Below are 23939 nucleotides of genomic sequence, written 5' to 3'. Positions count from 1 at the left end.
TTGCTCTGATTACTCTCAAAGCTGAAACAGCTCATTTTTGCAAAGTATTCAGTAAGTGCTAACTTAAAATGATCGACTCTACAGGGCAATTCCTCTATCCGTAAGGCTTATAGGCCTGACTAAAGAGAATCTAACATTCAATAGGCATTTATTAGGTTCTGACTCTGCATTATTATTTTATGGAAGATACAAAAGAAAACAGAGGAATACTTACGTGGTGATGACTTCAAAGCCCTTAGTTATACCTTGACTTTCTAAGCTCTAGAAAGAGAGTTCCAACTGCTTCATCAATCCACAAATCCAGATGTCATAGGCAAGACCTGGAGATTTTGACACACTATTTTGCACCCATGGATGTTTTGAATCTATGTTTATGAATGCAAACATGTTCATAAGAATTATATCAGTGTGGAAGACTTTTCAACCAAAAGGTATCTATGACCATTTAATTTCTATACCAATTTCCTATAGAGTGCCCTAAATTTTATTGAAATTTTAATTTAATTGAAATTCCTTTGTTTTGAATTAATTTGGATTAATTATCTTCTACATTTACAACAACAATGTGATTTGTTCAGTTTTATTTTGTTTATTTTTGCCCATACCAAAATTTATCTATTATAATTTCACCCAAAGTTAAGTTTTCTTTTGTGATCTTTTTTTTTCCTTCCTATCAAGACCAGTTTTTCTGGGTTAAGAAGAGGTAAAAGTCATTTTTACAATCAAAACAAAGTTTACTGGGTACAATTTTAACTACATCAATTTTATTTTGTGTTATTTCTGTTTGTTAGTATTCAAAATCAGAAGAAAGAAAATTAATAGTTGTATTCATTTCATGGAGCTACAGTAATTAATGGAGCAAACATATAAGATATGGGATTATAGGGGTGCCTGGGTGGCTCAGTCGGTTAAGTGTCTGCCTTCAGCTCAGGTCATGATCCCAGGGTGCTGGGATTGACCCCCGCGTGGGGCTCCCTGCTCAGCAGGGAGTCTGCTTCTCCGTCTCCCTCTGCCCCTCCCCCTGCTCATGCTCTCTCTCACTCTCTCTCTCAAATAAATAAATAAATAAAATCTTTAAAAGAAAAAAAAATACGGGATTATAGTAGGGTTAGAATGAAGAGGTCAAAGCATGTAGTGTTGCTCAGAGACATCTCACATTAAATTCTACTAACACCGAATTCATCATCCTACCTCAAATTCTTTGAGGAGCCTGGCAGGACATAATTAAAAAATAAAAGCCATTCATTAGCCCCCTCCCAATCCCAGGCCCAGCCACCTTCTCTTTTTCAATATTCAGCTTAAGTGCCACCTTTTTCTGGAAACATTTCCTGACATTACCTTTCCCAGATAATTACAATAATAATCACTATTATTATAAAAAAAGGTCAATGTTATTGGGAATTGTCCAGGTGCCAGGCATGTATGGTCTAATTTGATCCTCACGAGAATCTTATAAAGTAGTTAAGTAGTACTATTATTCCCATTTACAAGAAGAGATACTGAAGTTTAGGAAGCTTAGTGACTTGCTCAGGATCACACAACCTATAACTGGAGAATCAGGATCTAGACTCAGATCTATTGGACCCAGAGCCTGAGCCCTTAGTTACCATGATTTTGTATGACACTGTACTCTTATTGTACTTAATACACTAATAAATAGTCATTGGTTTATCTTCAATTTCTGCCCTACCAAACTCTTAACTCCTTGAGAACAATGCCTGTCATCTCTGACCCTCATGGTGCCTAGTACACATCTTAACATATCACAGGTGCTTAACATGGGCTAGGTAAATGATTGACTCGGCTACAGATCCTGTTCAGAACCAAATGTAACCAGAGAGTTTGTTAGTTCACCCCTAAGTCACCGTCATTGCCAGAATCTCTCTGGCCTTGACCCACAATGTTATCCCCAGGATCTTGGCTTTTTTCTTGACACCAAGTCTTATCCTTCATGTATCCTACTTCACTGAGCAAGAATTGGCTTCCTTCTTGCTGCCCTTTTCTTGCAGGTCTGGGGATCTTACTCTGCCCACTGCTTCTGGTGGCTGAACCTCCTCAATGTCAAATCTTTTCTAGCCTAGTGTCTAACTCCCTGTCTCTGTTTTCTGCCTGTATACTGGGACACCCTTCCCTCCTCGTGCCTATGACCTTTTAGGCTATTAGGAATTCTGAAGCCAAATGCCCCAGGTGGCAGTTTAAATCACCTTACAAAATCCTAAGCAGTAAGTAGAAGGACCTTCATTCTCCAAACACAGAAAGCCAGTGGAAGACCCCTAATTGCACTAGAACCATTATCCTCACCAAAAGTCAGAAACGGCCCCTTCTAATGCCATTACTGAAATGATCACAGGGCCTGCTGAAGGACACCAACCACCTCTCTTCCCAGTTCTCTTGGTTGGGGGGAAGGTACCTTGAGGATGAGTGATCTAGCTCGTCCATTTCTGAATCCCTTCAAACGGAAAACCCTGTATCAGAGAGGTCCCCAATCTTCCAGAAAGCAGATGAGTTGATTAGACACAAGGTCCAGTTAGTTCAAGCTTGGAGAAAGATCTTCGAGAGTTGCTGAATGCTGCCCAGCTGAATCCTTCACAGGAAATATAATCTAGGAATTCCCCTGTGATTTAGAGCAGATGTTTTTGTGTGGTGGCGATGGTGAGGGATGAGGGTAGGATGGGGAAAAGACAGAGAAGTAAGGCAGAATTCAGCAACTGTCCCCCTGAGTCCTTGGACAAGCACAGTTAACCCTTAAGGACATATTCTTGTTTAATTATTACAGCTTGTTTATATGTTGCTTTACAGTTTATAGGCACCTCCGGATCTAATTAAGTTTCCAAATCTCATGCCTACGCACATATCTCGTGACTAACTATATGAGTTTCATAGGGCTGATGTGACAAAGTGCTCTAAACTTAAAATTTTTAAATAACAGAAATTTACTGTCTCACAGTCTGGAGGCTAGAAGTCTGATGTCAGGTGTAGGTGGGGTGGTTTCCTCGTGAGAGATGTCTGTGAGGGAGAATCTGTCCCCTGCATCTTCCCTAGTTTCTGGTGATTTGCTGGCAAGCTTTGGCCTTTCTTGGCTTGTACATGTGTCACCCTAATATCTGCCTTCATCACCTCATGGTGCTCTCCCTGCGTGTCTGTCTCTGTGTCCAAATTTCGCCCTTCCATAAGGACAGGAGTCATACTGGATTACAACCCACCCTAATGACCTCGTTTTAACTTGATGACCTCTGTAAAAACCCTAATTCCAAATAAGATCACATTGTGAAATGCTGAGGGTGAAGACTTCAACAGACCTTTTTGGAGGGGCACAATTCAACCCACAGCATTAGCCCAGAGCTGGCAGCCACCATTTCCGAATCGTAATCACTCATTCATTTAGCACATATTCAGTAAGTGCCTACATTTCTCAGGCACTATTCCAGTTAATTGTGCTTCTTCACTAAATGAGACAATTATTTCTTCCCTTTTAGATTTTAGATTCTAGCCGGAGAGAGTAAAAAAATAAACATAATAGAAAAGCAAATTACATAGTGTGTTAAAGTGTGTTAAAAGCTGGTAAGTGCTGCAGGAAAACTGGGGAGGGGGGAGAATGGAATAAAGGGAAGAGGAGAGAGGGCTCTAATTTTCAGTAAGGTGGTCAGAGAAGGACTCATTGGGAAGCCAGCAACCACAAAGTCGGAGGGAGGTAAGGGAGTTAGTCGTGTGGATATTGCAGGCAAGAGTGTTCCAGGCAGAGGAACAGCCAGTGTCTTCCGGAAATGGGAAGGATACCAGTATGTCTAGAACAGGGTGAGCAAGGTGAACAAGAGAAGAGTAGAAGAAAAGAAGCAACAAGGATGTGTGGGAAGTCAGATATGTAGACACTTGCAGGCCATTGGAGGACTCTGGTTTTTACTCTAAGGGCAACGGGGGATGCCCCTGAAGGATCTGAGCCGAGCAGAAAAGTAATCTGTTTCTATTATGGTGCAATCCTCCTTCTGCTGTGCTGAGAACAGACCTCTGTGGGTAGCGGTGGCCGTCGTGGTGGGCAAGCAAGTGTACAAGTAGCAAGACCAATTCGAAGATTATTGGAATAATCCCGGCCAGAGAGGAGGGTGGTTTGGATCAAGGGGGTAGCAGAAGTGATGAGAAAGGACCGAATTTGGGGCGCCTGGGTGGCTCAGCTGGTTGAGCATCTGACTCTTGATTCCGGCTCAGGTCATGATCTCAGGGCTGTGGGATTGAGCCCTTGGTCGGGCTCTGCACCCAGTGGGGAGTCTTTCCCTCGGCCCCTCCCTCCACTCACGTGCATGCTCTCTCTCTACCTCTTTCTCTCAAATAAATAAATAAATCTTAAAAAAAAGAAAAAGGACAGACTGATTTCTAATTTGTGTTTTGAAGACAGAATCAATAGGTTTCTTAGTGGACCAGATGTGAAAGAGAAGAGTAAAAAATGACCCCCAGGCTTGGGGGCCTTGTGTACCAGGGTTTAAGGCCCTCTACTACCCCTTGTTCCCTCTTGTCATTGGCTAGAATATGGATGCAGTGAGGAGCTATCTTGCACCACGTGGATGAGGAAAACATGTGTCTTCATAAGCTGTAAGAAGCATGGGCCCTCCTATGACCTCGTGGAGCACAGCTGCCCTACTTCTCTGGCCTTTCTCCTTCTGGAGGAAGTGAGAACATATTGGCCCTGCTATTCTTTTGGGCTTTTGCTAAAGCAGCAGGACCTGTATCCTAACTCATTTAGCTCCCCTGGGCCTTGCCTATAAGCCCCGTGGCGGAGACCTGGCCGTGCCCACGTCCTGTGAAAAGATGCTGCAAGAAACCCTTGAGGAAGCGGCTATTCCTACCAATGGCCATGGCTTCTGGAAGCTTCCTGGGAGAGAGGGAGTGGGGAGCTTCCCTTGGGGACAACAGAAAGAGAAAGAAGCTGATCTTGTAAGGAGGATCTCTCTACCCCAGCAAGAGTCATTTAAGGAACACTCTTTTCAATCATGGAGACCCGAATATGAGGGAGTGTTTGCAATTGACCATGGTAAGCTGATAAGACTCTTACTTTATAAGGAAATCAGGGGCAGATCTTGAGTTGTGACGATATTAGACCTATACTCTTTTGGCAGAGGTTAAACATCCTCTGCCCTCTATTTCAAATTCAAATGTCCCAGGGGCAGGTAACCATAAGAGGTGTGGTAGTTCAGGTTGGGGATACAATGGGATTTGAGGGAACTGAAGAACAATAGACTCGTCCACAGTGGTCAGCAGCTACTCCGTCCTAGCCAATTGTCCCCATGTGGGAAATAAGGGCTTAGTGTTGTCAGGGATTTTGAAGAATGGCTGGATATCTATGTTACTAATGTGAAAAGCTTCCAGCTTCCAAACTACTATTTCAGAACCAAACCGCTGCAGACCGCATTCAGACCATCTACAGATTTGTGACCCCTGGGGCGGGCCAACTCTTGAAAACTTTGCGCTTTTAACAGTGAAGGTGGAGGCTATACCTTAAAATGGAAATAGAAACTCTGAATTGGCCTCTGCAAATGACTTGCCCCTTGGTCTCAGGAAGGCAACCGTAGATTTAAGACTACTCAACGCCTCTCCAGAGACCCTCACTTTAACTTTCTACCAATTAATACAGCAGACTAGCTGTGAGTTGGGACAAAGGAAAGGGAGAGGGACAAGCAGACTCTGTGCTGAGCATGGAGCCCGACACAGGGCTCGATCTCACGACCCATGAGATCAGATGACCTGAGCTAAAATCACAAAGTTGGATGCTCAGCTGACTGAGCCACCCCGGCGCCCCTAGAGACAACTTTTTTATTTTTATTTTTATTTTTAGAGATGACTTTTTAAACTTTTAAAAATTGATATTCTGCTGTATCATCAATCGTGTTGTGTTCATCTGTGGTGGGATAAGAGAGAAAGGGCAGAAAGAGATACAGAAAGAAAACACGAGAAAATGTGTCCTCAGTTTAATGATGTGGATACAGCACACACACACGTGCTTCTGTACACATGCACATATGGCTTAGAAAGTGATGGAAGGATGAGAATCAGATGCAGCGGTGAAACGAGAGAAACATCTGGGCGAGAGAAACGAGCCTTGCTGGGCAGTCACCCAAAATGAAGATGAACAGCAAGTGAAGTGAGTCTTTAAACCCAGGCCTAAAGGAAGCACTGCCTCTTACTTAACAGGCAGCGTTCATCCGTGTTGGCCGGCAGTGACTTTCCATCGGGACCTCGTACAGCGTTCTCGATGTGGAAATGCTTCGAAGAGCACAATAATAACAATGCCAGGTTGAGACTTTCGGACTTGACTGGAAAGAGGAAAGAGCTACTGTATTTGTCTTAGGCCATATGTGCTGCTGAAAGGCAAATAAATTATTCCGACTGAGATGAAGACTAACAAAGGTATACGTGACCATAACAGTTTTTGAGGGGCCACTTAAGTAAGTGCCAGGCTGCGCTGTGTGTGAGAACAGACGCGGGCTCCCCCAAGTCGGCTGGAAACGCGTGCAAAACGCTTGGCGTGGAGCAGAGATCAGGGGACTGTCCCTGAAGGGTATGGTTTGGTTTCCAAAGAATGTGAAGAGGTTTGTTTACCGCGGGGAATCAGATTCTGGGAGGACCCACGTTATCACATTCCTGGGTGACATTTACCCAGAGATTCAAGTGGCAAATGTCTAGTCCTGGAGCAGGGAACTGTTTTTAAAATTAAATAAATTGGTTTCTGCTCTATTCAGATTTAAAAGATCGCAAAGCCTGAACTCTTTGAATAAATAGATTTCACTGCAAGAGTCCTGGCAGAAAGCATAGTGATAAATCGTCTGCAAAACCCAGATGATTTGGGGGAAAGACATCTGGTAGAAATGTGTATCATTTTACTTTTAAAGGTGACTTTCAACTTTTAAACTTTTTTTTTAAAGATTTTATTTATTTGACAGAGAGAGACACAGCAAGAGAGGGAACACAAGCTGGCGGAGTGAGAGAGGGAGAAGCAGGCTTCTCGCTGAGCAGGGAGCCCAATGCGGGGCTCGATCCCAGGACCCTGGGATCATGACCTGAGCTGAAGGCAGACGCTTAACGACTGAGCCACCCAGGCGCCCCTCAACTTTTAAACTTTTAAATGTAGCTCGGCTATAGGGGGAAGCATTTTGTTTATCTACCTTGACAAAACACAAAGATTCCTTCTGGCAGAACATTTGGTGAATGCAAAGGGGTTTAATTTAGTTCCATAGTGATGAGTTAGATGGATTTTTACGGACAATTGCAAAAGTCTTAAGAAAAGTTAGTCTCTAATCTACTTGGAACAGAGAAAAAGATTTGATGTTGCTGATCTTTGTCTATGAGGATTGCCCTTGTAGAGTTCCCCCATCAACCCTGGTAAAAAAAGAACTTGAGAGCTGAATGTGCCTCCTGTGGAAACCTTGAGGGAACATGTATTTTGCTTCTGAATGGATGACAGGAATGAGTAGAAAGAATCGATGGACATGACAGAGAAACTCTGGTGAATACCATAGATCCATGACCCAGCAAACTTTATTTTCCAAGCGCTATCTTCTTAGGAAAGAGATTTTTTTTTTTTTTAAAGAGTGTGTGTGTGTGTGTGTGTGTGTGTGTGTGTGTGTGTGGAGGGGGTGTCATTTGGAGGCATTGCTCAGTATTTTCCACTAGCTATCAAATATAAACTCTATACCACACCCCAGGTTGTATTTAAGATGTTTGACACTGGCAGAATATTTTGCTGCCCTTTGGATGAACAATCTCTACTTGGAAGATGCTGCAGTATAGCAATGTTTTATAAAGATACTCTGTTGATTCGGTCAAGGGAAGCAAAGGAGGTTTAAATTGGAACAAAAGGTTGGGTTGTTCCAATGGGAGGAGATGGAGCAGTGATTTTCATATCGTTTCTCCCACCCCAAGCCCTGGCATCACATAGCCATTAATAGAGAAACATCTCGCCTATCTGTAGTTCTTATGTCGTTTATTACTTAATGTCAGACATTAAGATAAATAACAACAGTCCTTGGCATGCTAGGAAGATGGAAGTATTTTGGTTTGGCTTAAAAAAGACAACAAAAAAAGGGGAGTGTTCTGGTAATGAAGCCCTTGAATGTCATGTTTAGTATTTGGATTTTATTCCGTTGCCAGTTGGGAGCAAGTAAGAATGTTTGCAGCAAGTAAAAATGTTTGTAAAGATCGTCTGGCAGTGGTTTGGGAGAATGTCACCATGACTGAAGCCAAAGATGGAAGGGCCTTAGGCATGAGAGTGAGAATAAAGATGAGGGAGACATCTTTGATAGACTTTCATCTGGGAAATTAATAGACGCTTTCAGGAAGCTTAGCTAAACTGAATATAACCTTCACAATGACTTTTTTATTGAGTTGGCATTAAAATGAACCTCAGATAGGAAAGCTAACTAATTTTAGGCATACAAATGTTTTATTCACTTTTAAAGGCAGTGGGGTTGGGAGAAAGTTCTTCCTATATGTGAAAAAAAAAAAAAACAATTGAATTACGTGGAAATGAAATGATAACTATTTTCATTCTGTTGGGGTCCAGGTCTTTTCATAAAAAGGCACCTGCAGGCTGATTGCAAGTCTAAACCCCAGGTTCCGCTTGAACAGTTGAAGAGGACGCAGCACGTATTTGCAAAGTCAACACCTACTTACGTCTCCGTTGTTTCAATGCTTCACCCAGAAATTCGTGTCCGGAGTCGTACAATCCGTATGGCTCTGTGGATTGCTTGGAGAAAACAGTGAATGATTAGCTTTGGGTCAGGGAGAAACTTGCAGGCTTAATTTGTTTATGAGATTTTGAGCTAATGAACACACAGGTATAATTGAAATACTCAGCAATAAAGTGGTCCATGGGCTCTGGAATCACAGTGCCTGTTATCTGATCCCAGTCCCACCTCTTCCTGGCTCTGGAATCTTAGACATATCACCTCCTACCTCAAAACCTCAGCTTCCTCGCTTGTAAAATGGTATAGGAATGGCACTAACTCTTAGGGTGGCTGCAATCATCACATAAGGAAATCCTCAAAAAGAGGCTTACTCAGGATCTGGCACATAAAGCATATTCATGATTTGATTATTGATTGTTGCCAGTTCAGGACTAAATCCAGCACACAGTGGAGGGGGAGGTAGAACAGAAGAGGACTTGTTTGTGTTACTTCATGAAAAGTGTGAGAAGTGGGGCCTCTGGGGTGGCTCAGTCAGTTAAGTGTCTGCCTTCGGTTCAGGTCATGATCTCAGGGTCCTGGGATCGAGCCCCACATGGGACTTCCTGCTCAACAGGGAGCCTGCTTCTCCCTCTCCTCCCAGCTTGTGCTCTCTCTCGCTATCTCTCTCTCTCAAATAAATAAATAAAATCTTAAAAAAAAAAGTGTGAGAAGATTTTAAGCAGAGATTTAAAAACTTGTTTTGGCAGAGGAGAGCCTGGGTGGCTCAGTCTGTTAAGTGTCCGACTCTTGATTTTGGCTCAGGTCATGATCTCAGAGGGCCTGCTTAAGAGTCTCCCCCTCCCTCTCCCTCTGCCTCTCTCTCTAAAAAATTAAATAAATAAAACTAAAAAAACTAAAAACTAAAAAAAAACTTGTTTTGGGGGCGCCTGGCTGGCTCAGTCAGAAGAGCAAGCCACTCTTGGTCTTGGGGTCATGAGTTCAAGCCCCACGTTGGGAGTAGAGATTACCTAAATAACTTTAAAAAGTATAAATAAATAAATACTTGCTTTGTTTAGGGGCACCTGGGGGGCTCAGTTGGTTAAGTGTCTGCCTTCGGCTCAGGTCATGATCTTAGGGTCCTGGGATTGAGCCCTACATCCGAGGCCTACATCCAAGCCCCACAACCAGCTCCCTGCTCAGTGGGAAGCCTACTTATCCCTCTGCCCCTCCCCCCTGCTTATTCCCATACACTCGCACTCTCAAATAAATAAATAAAATCTTTTTAAAAAAACTTGTTTTGTTTTGTGGGCTTCATATTTTTAAAAATATTAAATCTGTATGGAGTTCACACATTGTTAGACGCCTGCTTTCTGAAGATGTTTGAGTTGGGGGCCCCCCTGTGTCTAGCCCTCAGATACCATTATTATCCCCATATCTGGCCAAGAGTGGTGAAAAATGGAATACTATAGAGCATTATATTCCTCTTACTTCTCTCTTTTAAATAAGCTACCTACTTACTTTTGAATAAGGATATGGTCTAGGCCTTTTTACTTTTTTCATTCTTTTTAAATGTAAGCTCTATGCCAAACATGGGGTTCGGACTCATGACACTGAGATAAAGAGTCGCGATCAAGACTCACGTGTTCTACCAACTGAGCCAGCCAGGCACCCCAACACAGTCTAGGTCTTTATCTCACTTCTTTCCAAATTTTACCCAGAGTCTGGGAGAATCACCACCATCAATAACGTAATGTTTCAAAACCTTGGTCATAGCAAAGAGAAAACCCCAAATCAGTATTTCCTTGTAAAGGGATTTTTCAAGTAATTTTTTAGCAGAAGGAATGCGAGTACTGAGTTTGAAAACCTCGATGGCACAGGACTTGTGTAACTTTATTTTTGTAGGGCATATGACTACACAGCTGCTAGAGACCCGAATTTTCCCAATTTATTTTTGGATATTTTCATTCACATAAATGGTCAACACTAAAGCTTTCATCTTTTTAAATGTCTTCTGACAGTGTTATGTCTCCTGAAGAATTGATTTTGGCAGCAGGAGTCACAACAGGGCACCTCACTGATTACACGACCTCTCATAAGTAGGTACCACCCATGGTTTAAATTCCGAAACGTCAGGGGCACCCAGTATAACTCTGTGCAGCCTACCATAACATACCGGTTTTCTATCTCATCATTACTTGGCACTGAAGACGTCCTGCTTCTCAGTCACATATTGTCAATGACATTTACAGAAGTCCAAGGGGAATACCCAATTTAGGGTGGAAACTGAATGGGCAGCCACTGGTGTCTTACTTTAATTTATACTAAGACGTTTCCTTTGTTAAGGAGAGAGAAGGCCTGGGCGCCTTGGTGGCTCAGTCGGTTAAGCGTCAGACTGTTGGATTCGGCTCAGCTCGTGATCTTATAGGTCCTGAGATGGAGGCTCGCATCAGGCTCTGCTCTCAGTGGGGAGTCTGCTTGAGATTCTCTCCCTTTGCCCCATCCCCACTCGCATGCTCTCATGCTCTCTCCCTTGCTCTCTAAAATCAATCAATCAATCTTAAAAAAAAAAAAAAATTAAAAAGGAGAAGGAAGGCTATTCTAAAGAAGGAACAGAAATCAAGGGACTTGCAGAATAGACTGAATTTGTAGCCACTTCACAAAACAATACTGTGTATCACTGGGAGAGGTGGTAAGTGAACTTGGTCAAGGAGTTGGAAAGGAAATTTGTTTTGGTTGCAACAGTAAAGTTTTTTCAACACCCAGGAAAAATGTGGGGGCTGGAGGGAAGGGCAACAATTCTAGAACTTCCGCCCATTCATGTAAGTTTATGCCTGACAATATTTTTGCCTTTTTCCCCTCCCTGGGAGGACATGGGAGGGGGCGTGGGATAAAATGTAGTCGCAGAAGATAAAATAAAGCCTAAGTTGAAAGTCTTGCCAACGGATCATTATCAAACAGTTGGGTTCCAGAACTGTTATTTTGATGGTTTAGAGCCATTCTTCATGAACATTTAAAATGATTTTATGGTAATGAAAACAAAACTGGCAGCCTCAGCCCCATCTTGTCATGGTCAATCTGCCTTAGGAGGAGTTTGTTAAGGTTGGCAAAACAGATTTCGAGAAGACCACTGGAAAGCGAAGGCAGCGTAAAAGGAAGGACTCGGGAGACTGAGGGGACTCGAAGTTATGTCTTTGTTGGCATGTTTGAAGCAAGCCAGCGAGAAAGGAAAACTGAAGGAGTCTGATAGCTGTCTGCAGATACTCGAAGATGAGGAAAAAATGAGACATTTACTCTCTGTGTTTCTCATGTTGGAGCTAGGGCAAAAAAAATGTTGGCATAACAGCCAGGAAAATTTTGGCTTAGTAGAAACAAGAATTTATAGCTGTTCAAAATGGAGAATGTTAAAAACCTACCAGCCAACAAATCGGGCAAACAGATGCATAGCATTGGGTGGGCACTGAGCAGGGTTTGGGCACAGGCTGACTGCCTGATGGGGAGGCTCCAGAAGGCACGGAGGCATGCACGAAGGGGGTCTTTAACTTCATCTTTTAAGAGCAAGAATCTATGACAACTGTTCTTGAGATTATTTTTGAGCCCTTATTTTCTATCTACTGATTAGGACACTGAAGACGAGGAAAATTGCTGAACTTGGAAAAACCATCGGCCAGCAAGCTGGCATCGTTCAAATTCTTATCCAAATTTGTGAATGTACATGTTCTTAACCTTTAGGCACCCCAGGCACAAGAAGCCTTTCTCAGGCAGGAGAGATTCTGAGAATGACACTGACTTTAGAGAATAATTCTACTTTCCTTTACTAGAGCGATACCTGTGGCTAAATGAAAAAAACAAAACAAAACAAAAAATGAAGCAGTCTTCCCTACAAACGAGGATTACTAGATAGGAGGAAGCTGAGGATGACATGAGAGCTGCTTGGGTTCTTTCTTAGACTTCCTCACCACTCACCACCTGCCACCCCCACCCCTAGGTGCAGGGGACCAGCCTGGGCACGCAGGTTGTAACTCTGAGCTCCTGTCGCAGATGCATATTAATCCTGTGTCATAGGCCCCCGTTTACCCAGAAACTATTCTGTTCCTGGGGCTGGTTCTGACTCTGCTGTTAAAGTCCCTGCAAAATATGGAAAAGTGAAGAACCAAACTGTCTGACCAGAAACCTAAACCAACTCCCACATAGCTCTGTGGCTGGATGTCTGAGGACATTCACGCAAGTGCATAGTCTTCATGGCTCTGTAGCAGGTGAAGTCTCTCTTGGTGAACTGGACCATGTATGAACCCAGAGGACTGAATTTGCCAAAGGCTTCTCCTTTCCTCCTGGATTCACTGGGATTTCTTCTTGGCTTCCTAAGGGCAAGGGTACTTTCAAATGGCATGTACCCAGGTCCTAGCTTACTGCTTCGGGCATAGGACATGGATGAGAGAGAAGAAAATAAAAAAAAGGGAAGAAAACTTAAAAAAAAAAGATTTATTTATTTATTTGAGAGTGAGAGAGAGACAGAGAGAGTACAAGCAGAGGGAGAGGCAGAGGGAGAGGGAGAAGCAGACTCCCTGCTGAGCTGGGAGCCCGATGTGTGGCTCAATCCCAGGACCTGGAGACCATGACCTGAGCTGGAGGCAGACGCTTAACCATCTGAGCCACCCAGGCGCCCAGGGAAGAAAACGTTTAACCCAGTTTCTACTTCTGATCAAAGCCCTCCAACCAAACCTCACTGTGAGGCTCCATTTTGTCCAGAACCTTTGAAGGGATCCAGGTTCATTATGGAAACAGTGTTCCCTAGATGTTAGCAAGACCCACTGTCACATCTCAAGTTTTCTTGTTTCTTTCTTTTTTCTCTTTTTAAAAGATTTTATTTGGGGTGCCTGGGTGGCTCAGTAGGTTAAGCACCTGCCTTCAGCTCAGGTCATGATCCCAGGGTTCTGGGATCGAGCCCCAAGTTGGGCTCCTTACTCAGCAGGGAGCCTGCTTCTCCCCCTGCCTGCTGCTTTCCCTGCTTCTGCGTGCTCTCTCTCTCTGACAAATAAATAAAATCTTAAAGAAAATAATAAAACAATCGTGAGCGATTTTACATCAATACACTACTGTGGATAGTTTGTGATCTATCTCCAAACATTGGGGCATCTCACTCTATACATTCAAGGATTCCATTACAACTTACAATTATAATAATAATTTACTATTATCCCAGCCATGGGAATGTTTCCTTATTGTTTGCCCCCTTAGCTCACCCAAGAGTTCAGACTGCATGATGTAGGGCCAAGATCAGAGTAAGGCAAGTGAGGCAGGGTCATATAAGAGCAGGGCCAGATCCTGACTTCGCTTACAATTTTGATATTTTTTTGTTCAGCAGATGTTTTGCATTCATTTTGATTAATGAGATTTTTGGTACCTGTGACAATTTTGTGTCAATTGCTTCATTCTATAGTGTTGGCCCTGCCATAACACTTGACCCCATTTAAGTCCACAGGTACCAAGTAGCCTAGTGTGTTGAAAATGCTTTGAAACTAAGGAGAGATGGTTGTAAGTCTTAGTTCTGCATGTTACTAGCTGCATGACTCTGGAAGAGTCACCTTCCCACTGGGGACCCCAGGGGTCTCCTCTGGAAAATACAGGGGATATTTAATTTTAAACTTTTATGAGAAGCGCAAAGATGGCAGGACAATGTATTCTAGCTCTTTAACTACCCTCCATGCCTCCAAGTAGCACCAAATCTGGTGCTTTGCACAGAGTGGGCATTCAAAAAATGTCTTCTAGTCAGTGTTTTTTTGCACATTGAAACAAAATTATAGACCAAGGTCCAAAAGGAAAAGCCCACACAAATTAGAAACATTCTGCAAATAAAACCGAAACCTCCCCGAACAAGAACATTGTCCCTCTCTCTTTCTTCCCAGAAAAAAAAATAATAATAAAATCATTGCTCTCTGATTTATTTAATTACGGCAAATTCTTTTTTTTTCCCCGGGAAATATGCTATTCAAATATTTCAGGTTTTGAGTGAAGCAGACTTGCGTAATCATCCAGCCCTCAGGGATTTCTTTCCATCTAAAGATACTAGTACCACCCTAATGAGTCAGATTTCATAAAATGTAACATCTGTGAGAAAAGGTTATAAACATGCAGCAGTGCCCAAAACAGCTGTGCGACTGCCAAAGAAATAGAATCTCCACTGCCTAGCTAGTTCTTTATATTTGTGTTTGCGTAACTAGAAGGTAAGGAGAGAGAGCATTTATAAATTCCCCTCTTCCTTCCTTGACTAAGAAAGAAAAAAAAATAAATGAAGAAGGAAGGAAGGGGTAAGGAAGGAATATCATCAGACCCTGGTCCAGTGGTAAAACCTAGGACTGTATTTTAAGAGTTTTCTTTCTTTCTTAGTTCATCTTACAAGAGGCAGCTTTTCCATTTACTTACTGTCTATAGTGGTAGAAATGAGAGGGATGAACCACTTCTGAGGTCTCTTAACTATATTATTTTGTAAATTGGTCCTGGACACAGTAACTATACAATACAATAATCTGCATTTATTTAATATCTTTCTTTCATCTTTGATATGATTCACCTTGTCCCAGAGACGGAGGTCTGGTATTTGAGGGAAAGAAAAGGGATCTTGTGAAAGTCGTTAAATACAGTGGTATGGGAGAAAGAGTGGATGTATGCATATATCTGCACTGTTCCTATCGACTCAGTACTTGGAGAACTCAAAAGCTAAGTGCTTCACCTGGTACTCAAATCAGAAAATATCTTGGCACCTATACAAGTCCTATAATATATCTTCAAAGAAACATAATATAAGCAGTTTGTTTCCTGGCAAGGAACTTAGAAGGAACTCCGTAACAAACCACTTGATACAATAAAAAAAAATTTTTTAGTTTTACTTTTAGCAAAGGATCCTGTATCTTTTCTGTTCATCATAGATTTCCTCTAACAAGGCAAAGGTAGACAAACCATTTTAACCTGAAGTCCAATTACAGAAAGTTATTAAAAGCAGAAAAAGCAGGCGCCTGGGTGGCTCAGTCAGTTAAGCATCTGCCTTTGGTTCAGGTAGTGGTCCCAGGGTCCTGGGATTGAGTTCCGCATCAGGTTCCCTGCTCAGCGGGGAGTCTGCTTCTCCCTCTGCCCCTCCCCCTGCTTATGCTTTCTCTTTCCCTCTCTCTCTAATAAATAAATAAAATCTAAAACATGGCAATTCTAAGTTCATCTTTAAAACCACCATACAAGAGTGCCTGGGTGGCTCATTCAGCTAAGTGGCTGCCTTCAGCTCAGGTCATGATCCCAGGGTCCTGGGATGGAGCCCCGCATCGGGCTCCCTGCTCAGAGGGGAGCCTGCTTCTCCCTCTGCCTCTGCCACTCCCCCTGCTTGTGCTCTCTTTCTCTCTCAAATCTCTCAAATTAATAAATAAAATCTTAAAAAATAAAATAAAACCACCATACAGAGTCATATTAATAGTAACCATAGAGGGCTTGAGTTGAAGACACTTTAGTTTTGCTTGCGTTCAAGATAATCAAGTTTTGAAGGTTCTGAAAAGAGATATTCAGAATGGCCTTCCTATTACTTCTTAAAAAATCTAGTTTCAGGGGCACCTGGGTGGCTCAGTTGTTAAGCGTCTGCCTTCAGTTCAGGTCATGATCCCAGGGTCCTGGGATCGAGCCCCGTATTGGGCTCTCTGCTCCGCGGGAAGCCTGCTTCTCCCTCTCCCACTCCCCCTGCTTGTGTTCCGTCTCTTGTTGTGTCTCTCTCTGTCAAATAAATAAATAAAATCTTAAAAAAAAATCTGATTTGACCATACTGACCTGTTAAATAGGACTTCAAGGCAGTGTCCAGAATGTTCGTTAGAAATTACCTGTCTTCTCTCACTTCAGAATTCACTTGTTAAGCAACACCTGCGTTGAACTTCATGCCAGTTACTATATAAAACAAATCATCTCCTGACAGGTTTTCCTAGTTGGTAATGTGCTTAGGCAGCAATTACAGGCCCTGAATTTTTTTCCTAAGATGGGTTTGGTAAGCCTACATCAAAGAGATAGAGAAGATGGGCTAATGGCTTGTTCAGTGCCTTTTTATCATCCAAGAGAAGGGAATTGATGTGGTCTCCCTGGGCGGGGTCCCAGCCCAGCACCTCCACTCATATTTCCACGATATGCACCATTCACCAAAGGCACTGTGACTAGTGTCCTGTGGCAACCTGTTCTGACATTTAGACGTGCTAAATTTCTGCATCAAACTAAGACTTCTCCTTGACTGTTAGCTCTATGTGAGTCCACAAAGGGATGTGACTGCTTTAAAAAAAAGGGGGGGGAAAGGTGAATTTGTCCTTGAAATGTTCTAATAGAATTAAGGGAGTGTTTGTCCAACTCTGCTTGAACTGGTCAGGTTGCACCTGGGAGTATTGTATTCTTTTCTGCGAATTACAGTTTCAGAGGAACAATGATAAACTGGAGCATGTCCAGAAAAGAGACAACAGGACAGAGAGAAAGCTTAAAATTACATCATGTGAGGAACGCTGAATGAATTGGTGGAAGCAATTCATTCTAGAAAAGAAAGGACAGGATAACTTTTTTTTTTTAATTTATTTTTTTGGTAAGCTCTGTACCCAACATGGGGCTCAAACTCACAACCCTGAGATCAAAAGTCACATGCTCTCTGACTGAGCCAGCCAGGTGCCTCAGAGCAGGGTAACTTTTTTCAGATGGTTCAAGATCTGGTATGCAGATGAGGGAACTTTTATCTGACCAGAGAGCAAAACTAAGGACATGAGAAAAAGACACATTTTAGCTCAACCCAAGGCAAAACTTCCTGAAGATGATAGTTGTTAAGATGTTTATTCATTTTAACAATATCTGTCAAAAAACATTTTAGAAAATATTTATTGAGCATCTACTATATGTTCTAGACCCTGAACAAATAGTAGTGAATAGCGGTGAACAGAACCCATGGAGCTTTCATTCTAGTGCAAAGCTGTGTCAGATGATGGCACATTTCTCATACGTGGAGGTGTTTAATGAGGCAACCACAAATTGAGAGTTTTGTAGGAGGACACCAGGAATTAAGTGTGACCGGGCTTGATGCTGTCTAAAGCTCTGCCAGCCCTGAAACTCTAATGCTATACCTGATACAGTTTGCTGGTTCTCCCGGCCGTTGGTCAGGATGTACAGTTCTGATTCTGTGGCTTAGCCACAGTCTCCTGCTAGTACACGCACACATGCAGGGCCTCCTTCACAAAGTGGTTTTGGAGGGATGGGTGCCAGGAAGGATAAAAGTATGCCATGTACTGTACTGTGATGGGAAACAATTTTCTTGTACCTCATTTTCACCCCCAAAGATGTAGCTGCCATTTCTCTTTGTTTTCATCTTTTTCAACTTGCCCTTATTAGTTGGGGAAGGGGAGTTCTCCCTTTACAAACCAATTTCTATTCTTTAATCTCTTTGAAAGAGGGTGAAGTTAGTATGACCAAAGATTATAGAATTATTGGGGTGCCTGGGTGGCTTAGTCGGTTAAGTGCCTGCCTTTTGATTTCGGCTCAGGTCATGCATGGCACTTAACCGACTAAGCCACCCAGGCATCCCAATATTAGTGCTTCTGTCTGAGTTCTGATTTCGGCTCAGGTCATGCATGGTCTCAGGGTTGTGGGATTGAGCCCTGCATTGGGCTCCGTGCTCAGGGGGAGTCTGCTTGAGATTCCCTCTCTCCCTCTCCTTCTGCCCCTCCCCTTGCTCACACGCGAGCACTCGCTCTCTCTCAAATAAATAAGTAAATCTTTAAAGATCGTAGAATTATTATTATTTTTTAAATTTTATTTATTTATTTTTTTTAAAAAGATTTTTATTTATTTATTTATTTGACAGAGAGAGACACAGCGAAAGAGGGAACACAAGCAGGGGGAGTGGGAGAGGGAGAAGCAGGCTCCCCGCAGAGCAGGGAGCCCGATGCGGGACTCGATCCCAGGACCCTGGGATCATGACCTGAGCTGAAGGCAGTCGCTTAACCAACTGAGCCACCCAGGCGCCCAAGATCGTAGAATTATTGTCTGTTAAAGTGAAATGAGATGTCAGAGACAATTTAATCTAGTCCCTTCATTTTATACATGAGAAAAACAGAGAGTTAGTAGAACACATAAATACCTGAATATGGAGTGGTGGGGGTAGAAAAAAAATCCCTGAATACCTAAGACAGAAGTACTAATAATTCCTAGGATTTTAGGCAAAATATCTACTTTGGGTCCAGAAAGTTTTATAAAGAATCATGCAGAGCTTTTAGAAATTACACAGTTAATATTGATATTTATTTTACTGGATGCATAAAGTAGTAGCTTAGACCCAGTCAAAGGTAGAATGTAAACTAGAAGATATATCTGAAGAGGGTACCTAAAATGTAGCACAGCGAGACAATGAGATGGAAAATAGGAAAGAAAGGCTAAAATATAAAGGACAGAGAGTAAAGCAGTCTAACATATTATCAAATCAACGTGGCAGAAGGGAATAAAGCTTTGTGCTAACCAGGGGGTTAAAAGTAGGACCACAGTCAAAGTCTAGTTGATATGTGGGTATTTTGAGCATCTAAAAATAGGATTATAAAATAATGCCCATAATATTCCTTTTTAAAAAAAAAGATTTTATTTATTTATTTATCAGAGAGAGAGAGGGGGCACAAGCAGGGGAAGTGGCAGGCCGAGGGAGAAGCAAGCTTCCCGCTGGGTAAGGAGCCTGAGGCGGGGTTCGATCCCAGGACCCTGGGATCATGACCTGAGCTGAAGGCAGACCCTTAACTGACTGAGCCACCCAGACGCCCCCATGATATTCCTGATCAGGACAGAGGATGACTGATTTGGGAATCATTCAATCTGGCGATTCTGGACAAGGACAGGGACACCTTTGTTCTGCCCTGATAGCATCCACAGGCCCTTCCATCTTCAATTTAAGAAGAAGGGTCATGTTTGAAAACAGGATCCCTTTGGCCTTCACCAAATATGGAACAACTCCCTAAGAGAATAAAATTGGAAGACAAAAACTCACTCTAGAAGGAAATTGGGACCATGATTCTAAGACCTTTTGTAAAATTATGAAATGCTTGGAAATTTCTGATACCGATCATGTTTCTGGTATCTACTATTCTCCTCTGGTAATTAACAGTAAAAGATTTTAAGGTAAAAATAAATGTTTGAGGAGCAAAGAATACAGCAGTTGGACAGATGTGCAACAAGAAAAGTGGGTAGAGTCAGCTGCTGAGGGAGAGAGAGGTGTCTGAGTTGCTGGGGCCCCTCCTGGATAAGGAGAGAAAACAGGAGCTGCTTTGAGCCTGGCTCGGAGGCTGAATAGCGGACAAAGACAAGTGAGATGCTCCAGCAAGGCAATCAGTGAAATCTACATGATGTCTTACGCCTGAATATATATATATTCAGATGTGAATTGACAGTGTATGTAGATTCCTCCTAATAGCTCAAAAGCTGGATGGAGTTATGTTTCTGGCAATATGGTACTCTAGATACTCTAGGTATTCTTTAAACACTTTTCACTACAAAACCTTGAAAAACACTGGATTAAACATAAAATCATCTTTTTAAATGTATGGCTGAGCTGGCAAGAAAGTAAGGATATTTCTTAGTGGCCTGAACTGAAATGGGGGGAGTCAAGAATGCAGAGAAACATCAAAGCCATGGCTTATGCAACCTTTCCTTTGTTGCTACCACCTTGCAAAGCTCAGAAGGTATAATGTAGGACCCGGAAATTTCCTTAAATGCCTGGAACCAATAAGTCTCCTAGTTTTTAGTGAGGGGCGCTGATGCATGTTGGGGGCACACTTTCAACTCTGCCTTAGCCTTCATTTTCTGCTCACAGAACCTTCAAGTTCATCCAAGGTGAAAGCTTAGGGCCTTTTCATGGCTTTCTTGGCAATGCACAGAACCCTGGGCACGAGCAAAACCCTATACTTGCATGTGGCCTTCTTGATTCTCAGGTATACGTCAGAGCTTGTCAAAGCCTCTCGGTATGTCTCATTCCTCAAGTCTTTATTTTAAAGCTTTTGGTTAGGGGTGCCTGGGTGGCTCAGTCAGTGAAGCATTGACTCTTTGTTTTGGCCCAGGTCATGATCTCAGGGTCTTGAATGGAGCCCTGGATTCGGGGTATCATCTTCCTCCTTCTCCCTCTGCCCCTCACACGCGCATGCACTCTTTCTCAAATAAATGAATAAATAAATCTTAAATTTTTTTTTAATAAAGCTTTTGGTTAGTCTAATGTTTTCCCTCAACTGGTATCCGTCTCCTCAGGCAGCTGCAAAGCTAAATAACTACCTGTTATTATTTTCGATAAATGTTTACGGGAAAAAGCTTTTCACCATAGGTGAGCTGACTTGGATCAAATATGGATAGTCTTGCAAGTGAGGCTTTGCAGGGAGCCACCAGACAGGTACATAATAATTCTCTGGGAATGAAGCTTTTAAGGAGTTCCCAAACTACTTTCTGTTCCTTTCAGTTGCTACCAGGCTGCTGGTCTTCACTGGGATGCAGGTTGTTAGTTTTCAAGAAGATTGCAAAGCAGGGTAAGACTAGAGCAAGTTATACGTGCCACACAGCTCACTTCTTTTACTGAGATTAAGCCATTTTCAATTTTGTTGTTTTTGTTTAATTTTGATGAACACTCCCAGATTGTTGCCCAAGCCTTTGGATAAATATCAGAGTTCTGAAAAAGTCAGTTCAGACCATTTTGCCAGTTCCTTGCTGCTTTGTGGACGAGAGAGTTTTCTGAGGTCCTTCCTCTGCTAGTTTTGCTCATGTCACCTGGATGGGGAGTTTGAATAGGCATACTTTGTGCATATGGGAACCACGTGGCTCAAAAAGCATGGTGTTCTTTAAAAAATTAGGCTTAGGGGTGCCTAGGTTAAGCGTCCGACTCTTGGTTTCAGCTCAGGTCATGATCTCAGGGTCATGAGATCAAGCCCCGAGTCAGGCTCTGTGCTCAGTTCCGAGTCTGCTTGAGATGGTCTCTCTCCCTCTACCCCTCCTGCTCACCCTTGCTCTCTCTCTCTCTCTTTCTGAAATAAATAAATAAATCTTTAAAACGAGTTAAAGAATAAAAAATTAGGCTTATTAAGTCTAAGAATAGTAATATAGTCCACTTACTAGTTAAACTCCTATGGAAACATGTATATTTTTCCACCACCTTCTTCTCCTTCCTAAACTTGCTTTGGTTGTAGAGACTATAAAAGTGAATGAATGAATAAATGAGTGAATCAATCAATCAGTCAAATTTGTGACTTATCAAAGGGTCCAGTACAGGGACTTAAACACAATGAATATTCAAGGAATGGTGCTGAATCAAAACATATGGGCTCAAAATAGGCAAAATCGACCAATTCTCTACTATATTTTATCCTCACGTAACACTAAATCTTTAGCTTTAAAAGTTGTAAATTTTATGTTGATGATTTCCCACTTCCTTTAATGTTTATGGGATAGATCTTTGTTTGGGTGGAAAATGAGTACTATGATATACTTTTAGTAGTAAATTCTTTCCATAAAACAAGGGAAAAAAGGAGAGAGGAGGGATGGAGGGAAGGAGAGCGGGAGAGAGGAAGATACTCCTGTCCCTTGTCAAGGTGGTGGCCACTGACAAATTTTGAAAGTATTTGACTAATACCTAGCAGAGATAATTATTTTCCATCAGAAAACTTATAACTAGCTCAACTGAAGGACATTAGTTAAAGAAGCCTGTCTGGAAATAATCTGAAAAGATCTTTGTGTCTCATGTCTTCCTTAATTTGTTATAATGAATGAGTCATAATATTTTAAGAGGATTAGAGCTGCTTATAATGAGTGCTACATTTAAAGGACTAAAGAAGCTTTAGTAACAATATCATGTAATATGATTATGGTACAACATAATATGATGGGACAAGATAATATGATTCTTTCATTTCCTGTTTTCACTAGCAAATTACAGAAAAAACACAAAGCAGCTTTTTGTTTCGTTCTTTGCTAGAGAAGAAAATGTGAAGGTTAAGTAGTATCTAGCTATATATACACACACAGGCACAAATACTGAGTTAACTCGATTATATAAATATGTAATAAAATTGGTGTCATAAATCATTTTATCTCTTCTCTATGATTCTCCTTTATTAATAATTAATATAAAAGTGGGCCTTCAATGACTATGCTAGCAAAGATAGTCCACATCTTTGAAAATTGTTTCATCTGTATTAATCCTTAAAATCATTGAATTAAAAGCAAATGGTATTTTCCTCAGTTCTTGTGACTTAATGTCAAAACACTGAAAATTTGAAAAACAGGAAGATTCTTCAAGACATAAGACCTGTTCTGTTTAGCCTTTGTCAAGGAAAAACAAATAGAAGGGTAGTTCTTGATTAAAAGAGAAAAGAGGGGTGCCTGACTGGCTGTGAGTGGAACATGCAACTCTGGATCTGGGGTCATGAGTTCAAGACCCACATTACATGTAGAGCTTGCTTTCTTTTTCTTTTTTAAAGCTTTTATTTATTTATTTGAGAGAGAGAGCACAAGGGAGAACACGAGCTGGAGGGAGAGACAGAGGGAGAAACAGGCTCCCCGCTGAGCAGGGAGCCCACCCGGGGCTCGATCTCAGGACCCTGAGATCATGACCTGAGCCGAAGGCACATGCTTAACCCACTGAGCCACCCAGGTGCCCCTAGAGCTTTCTTTAAAAAAAGAAAAAAAAAAAAAGAAAAACAATGTAATCTGTGACAATTGGTTAGATACTGATTTTTTGCCTTTATTTTTTTTTTTAAATGAGGTATAGTTACTACATAGTCTAGATCCCAAACTTGTTGCCCAAGCTTGTGGGCGAGCCATCAAGAGACAGAGTCCAATGAGCAGCCCTTCAGAGGCCGCTGTTACTACATAGAGCTCCTTTCTGGGGCCATGCCTTCTAGAGTGGCTCACCTGCAGTGAGGATCAGAAGGGAAGTAGAAAGGCCTGGCCATGGTGGCCTCGTGGGGGGAAATTCTGATGGGTCCATTTTAGCTTCACAGGCCCACCTCTCGCTATGGTTGCCAGTCCTACCTTGCAGCTCAATTTCTCCCCCTGCCCAATTGTCTTTCCACCTTCCACACACAGGTATTGATCCTAAGGACACAATCTAATATCCAATCATTAAACTCTGTCTCTGAGTTTTCTTCTAGAAGAACTCAACCTGTGACACGAGATGGATATCGGACAACCTCTAGGAGCGCCTGGGTGGCTCAGTTGTTAAGCGTCTGCCTTCGGCTCAGGTCATGACCCCAGGGTCATGGGATGGAGACCCGCACGGGG

General features: G+C 42.2%; 1 protein-coding gene across 7 annotated transcripts in view; it reads right to left on the bottom strand.

Annotated features, from left to right (window-relative positions):
- Positions 1–23939, bottom strand: part of CMKLR2 (chemerin chemokine-like receptor 2) — a 44059-nt gene that overhangs the window by 3273 nt on the left and 16847 nt on the right. For 3 of the 7 annotated variants that reach the window (XM_081813783.1, XM_081813784.1, XM_081813782.1), the window contains one exon: positions 8659–8731. Coding sequence is in view for 1 of the 7 variants with exons in the window: in XM_081813780.1 (XP_081669906.1) it covers positions 8655–8731 (77 nt within the window). In the remaining 6 variants the exon portion in view is untranslated. Of the gene's footprint in view, positions 1–214; positions 6894–8654; positions 8732–21773; positions 21851–23939 lie in introns of those variants that run through there. The other 4 variants (XM_081813785.1, XM_081813780.1, XM_081813781.1 and 1 more) reach the window with 3 other exon arrangements.

The sequence above is a fragment of the Leptonychotes weddellii genome, chromosome 3, assembly GCF_054177405.1.
Source record: "Leptonychotes weddellii isolate Sample4059 chromosome 3, ASM5417740v2, whole genome shotgun sequence".
Taxonomy (NCBI): Eukaryota; Metazoa; Chordata; class Mammalia; order Carnivora; family Phocidae; genus Leptonychotes; species Leptonychotes weddellii.
Note: the sequence above shows the minus strand (reverse complement) of the source record. Positions and strands in the feature narration are given on the sequence as shown.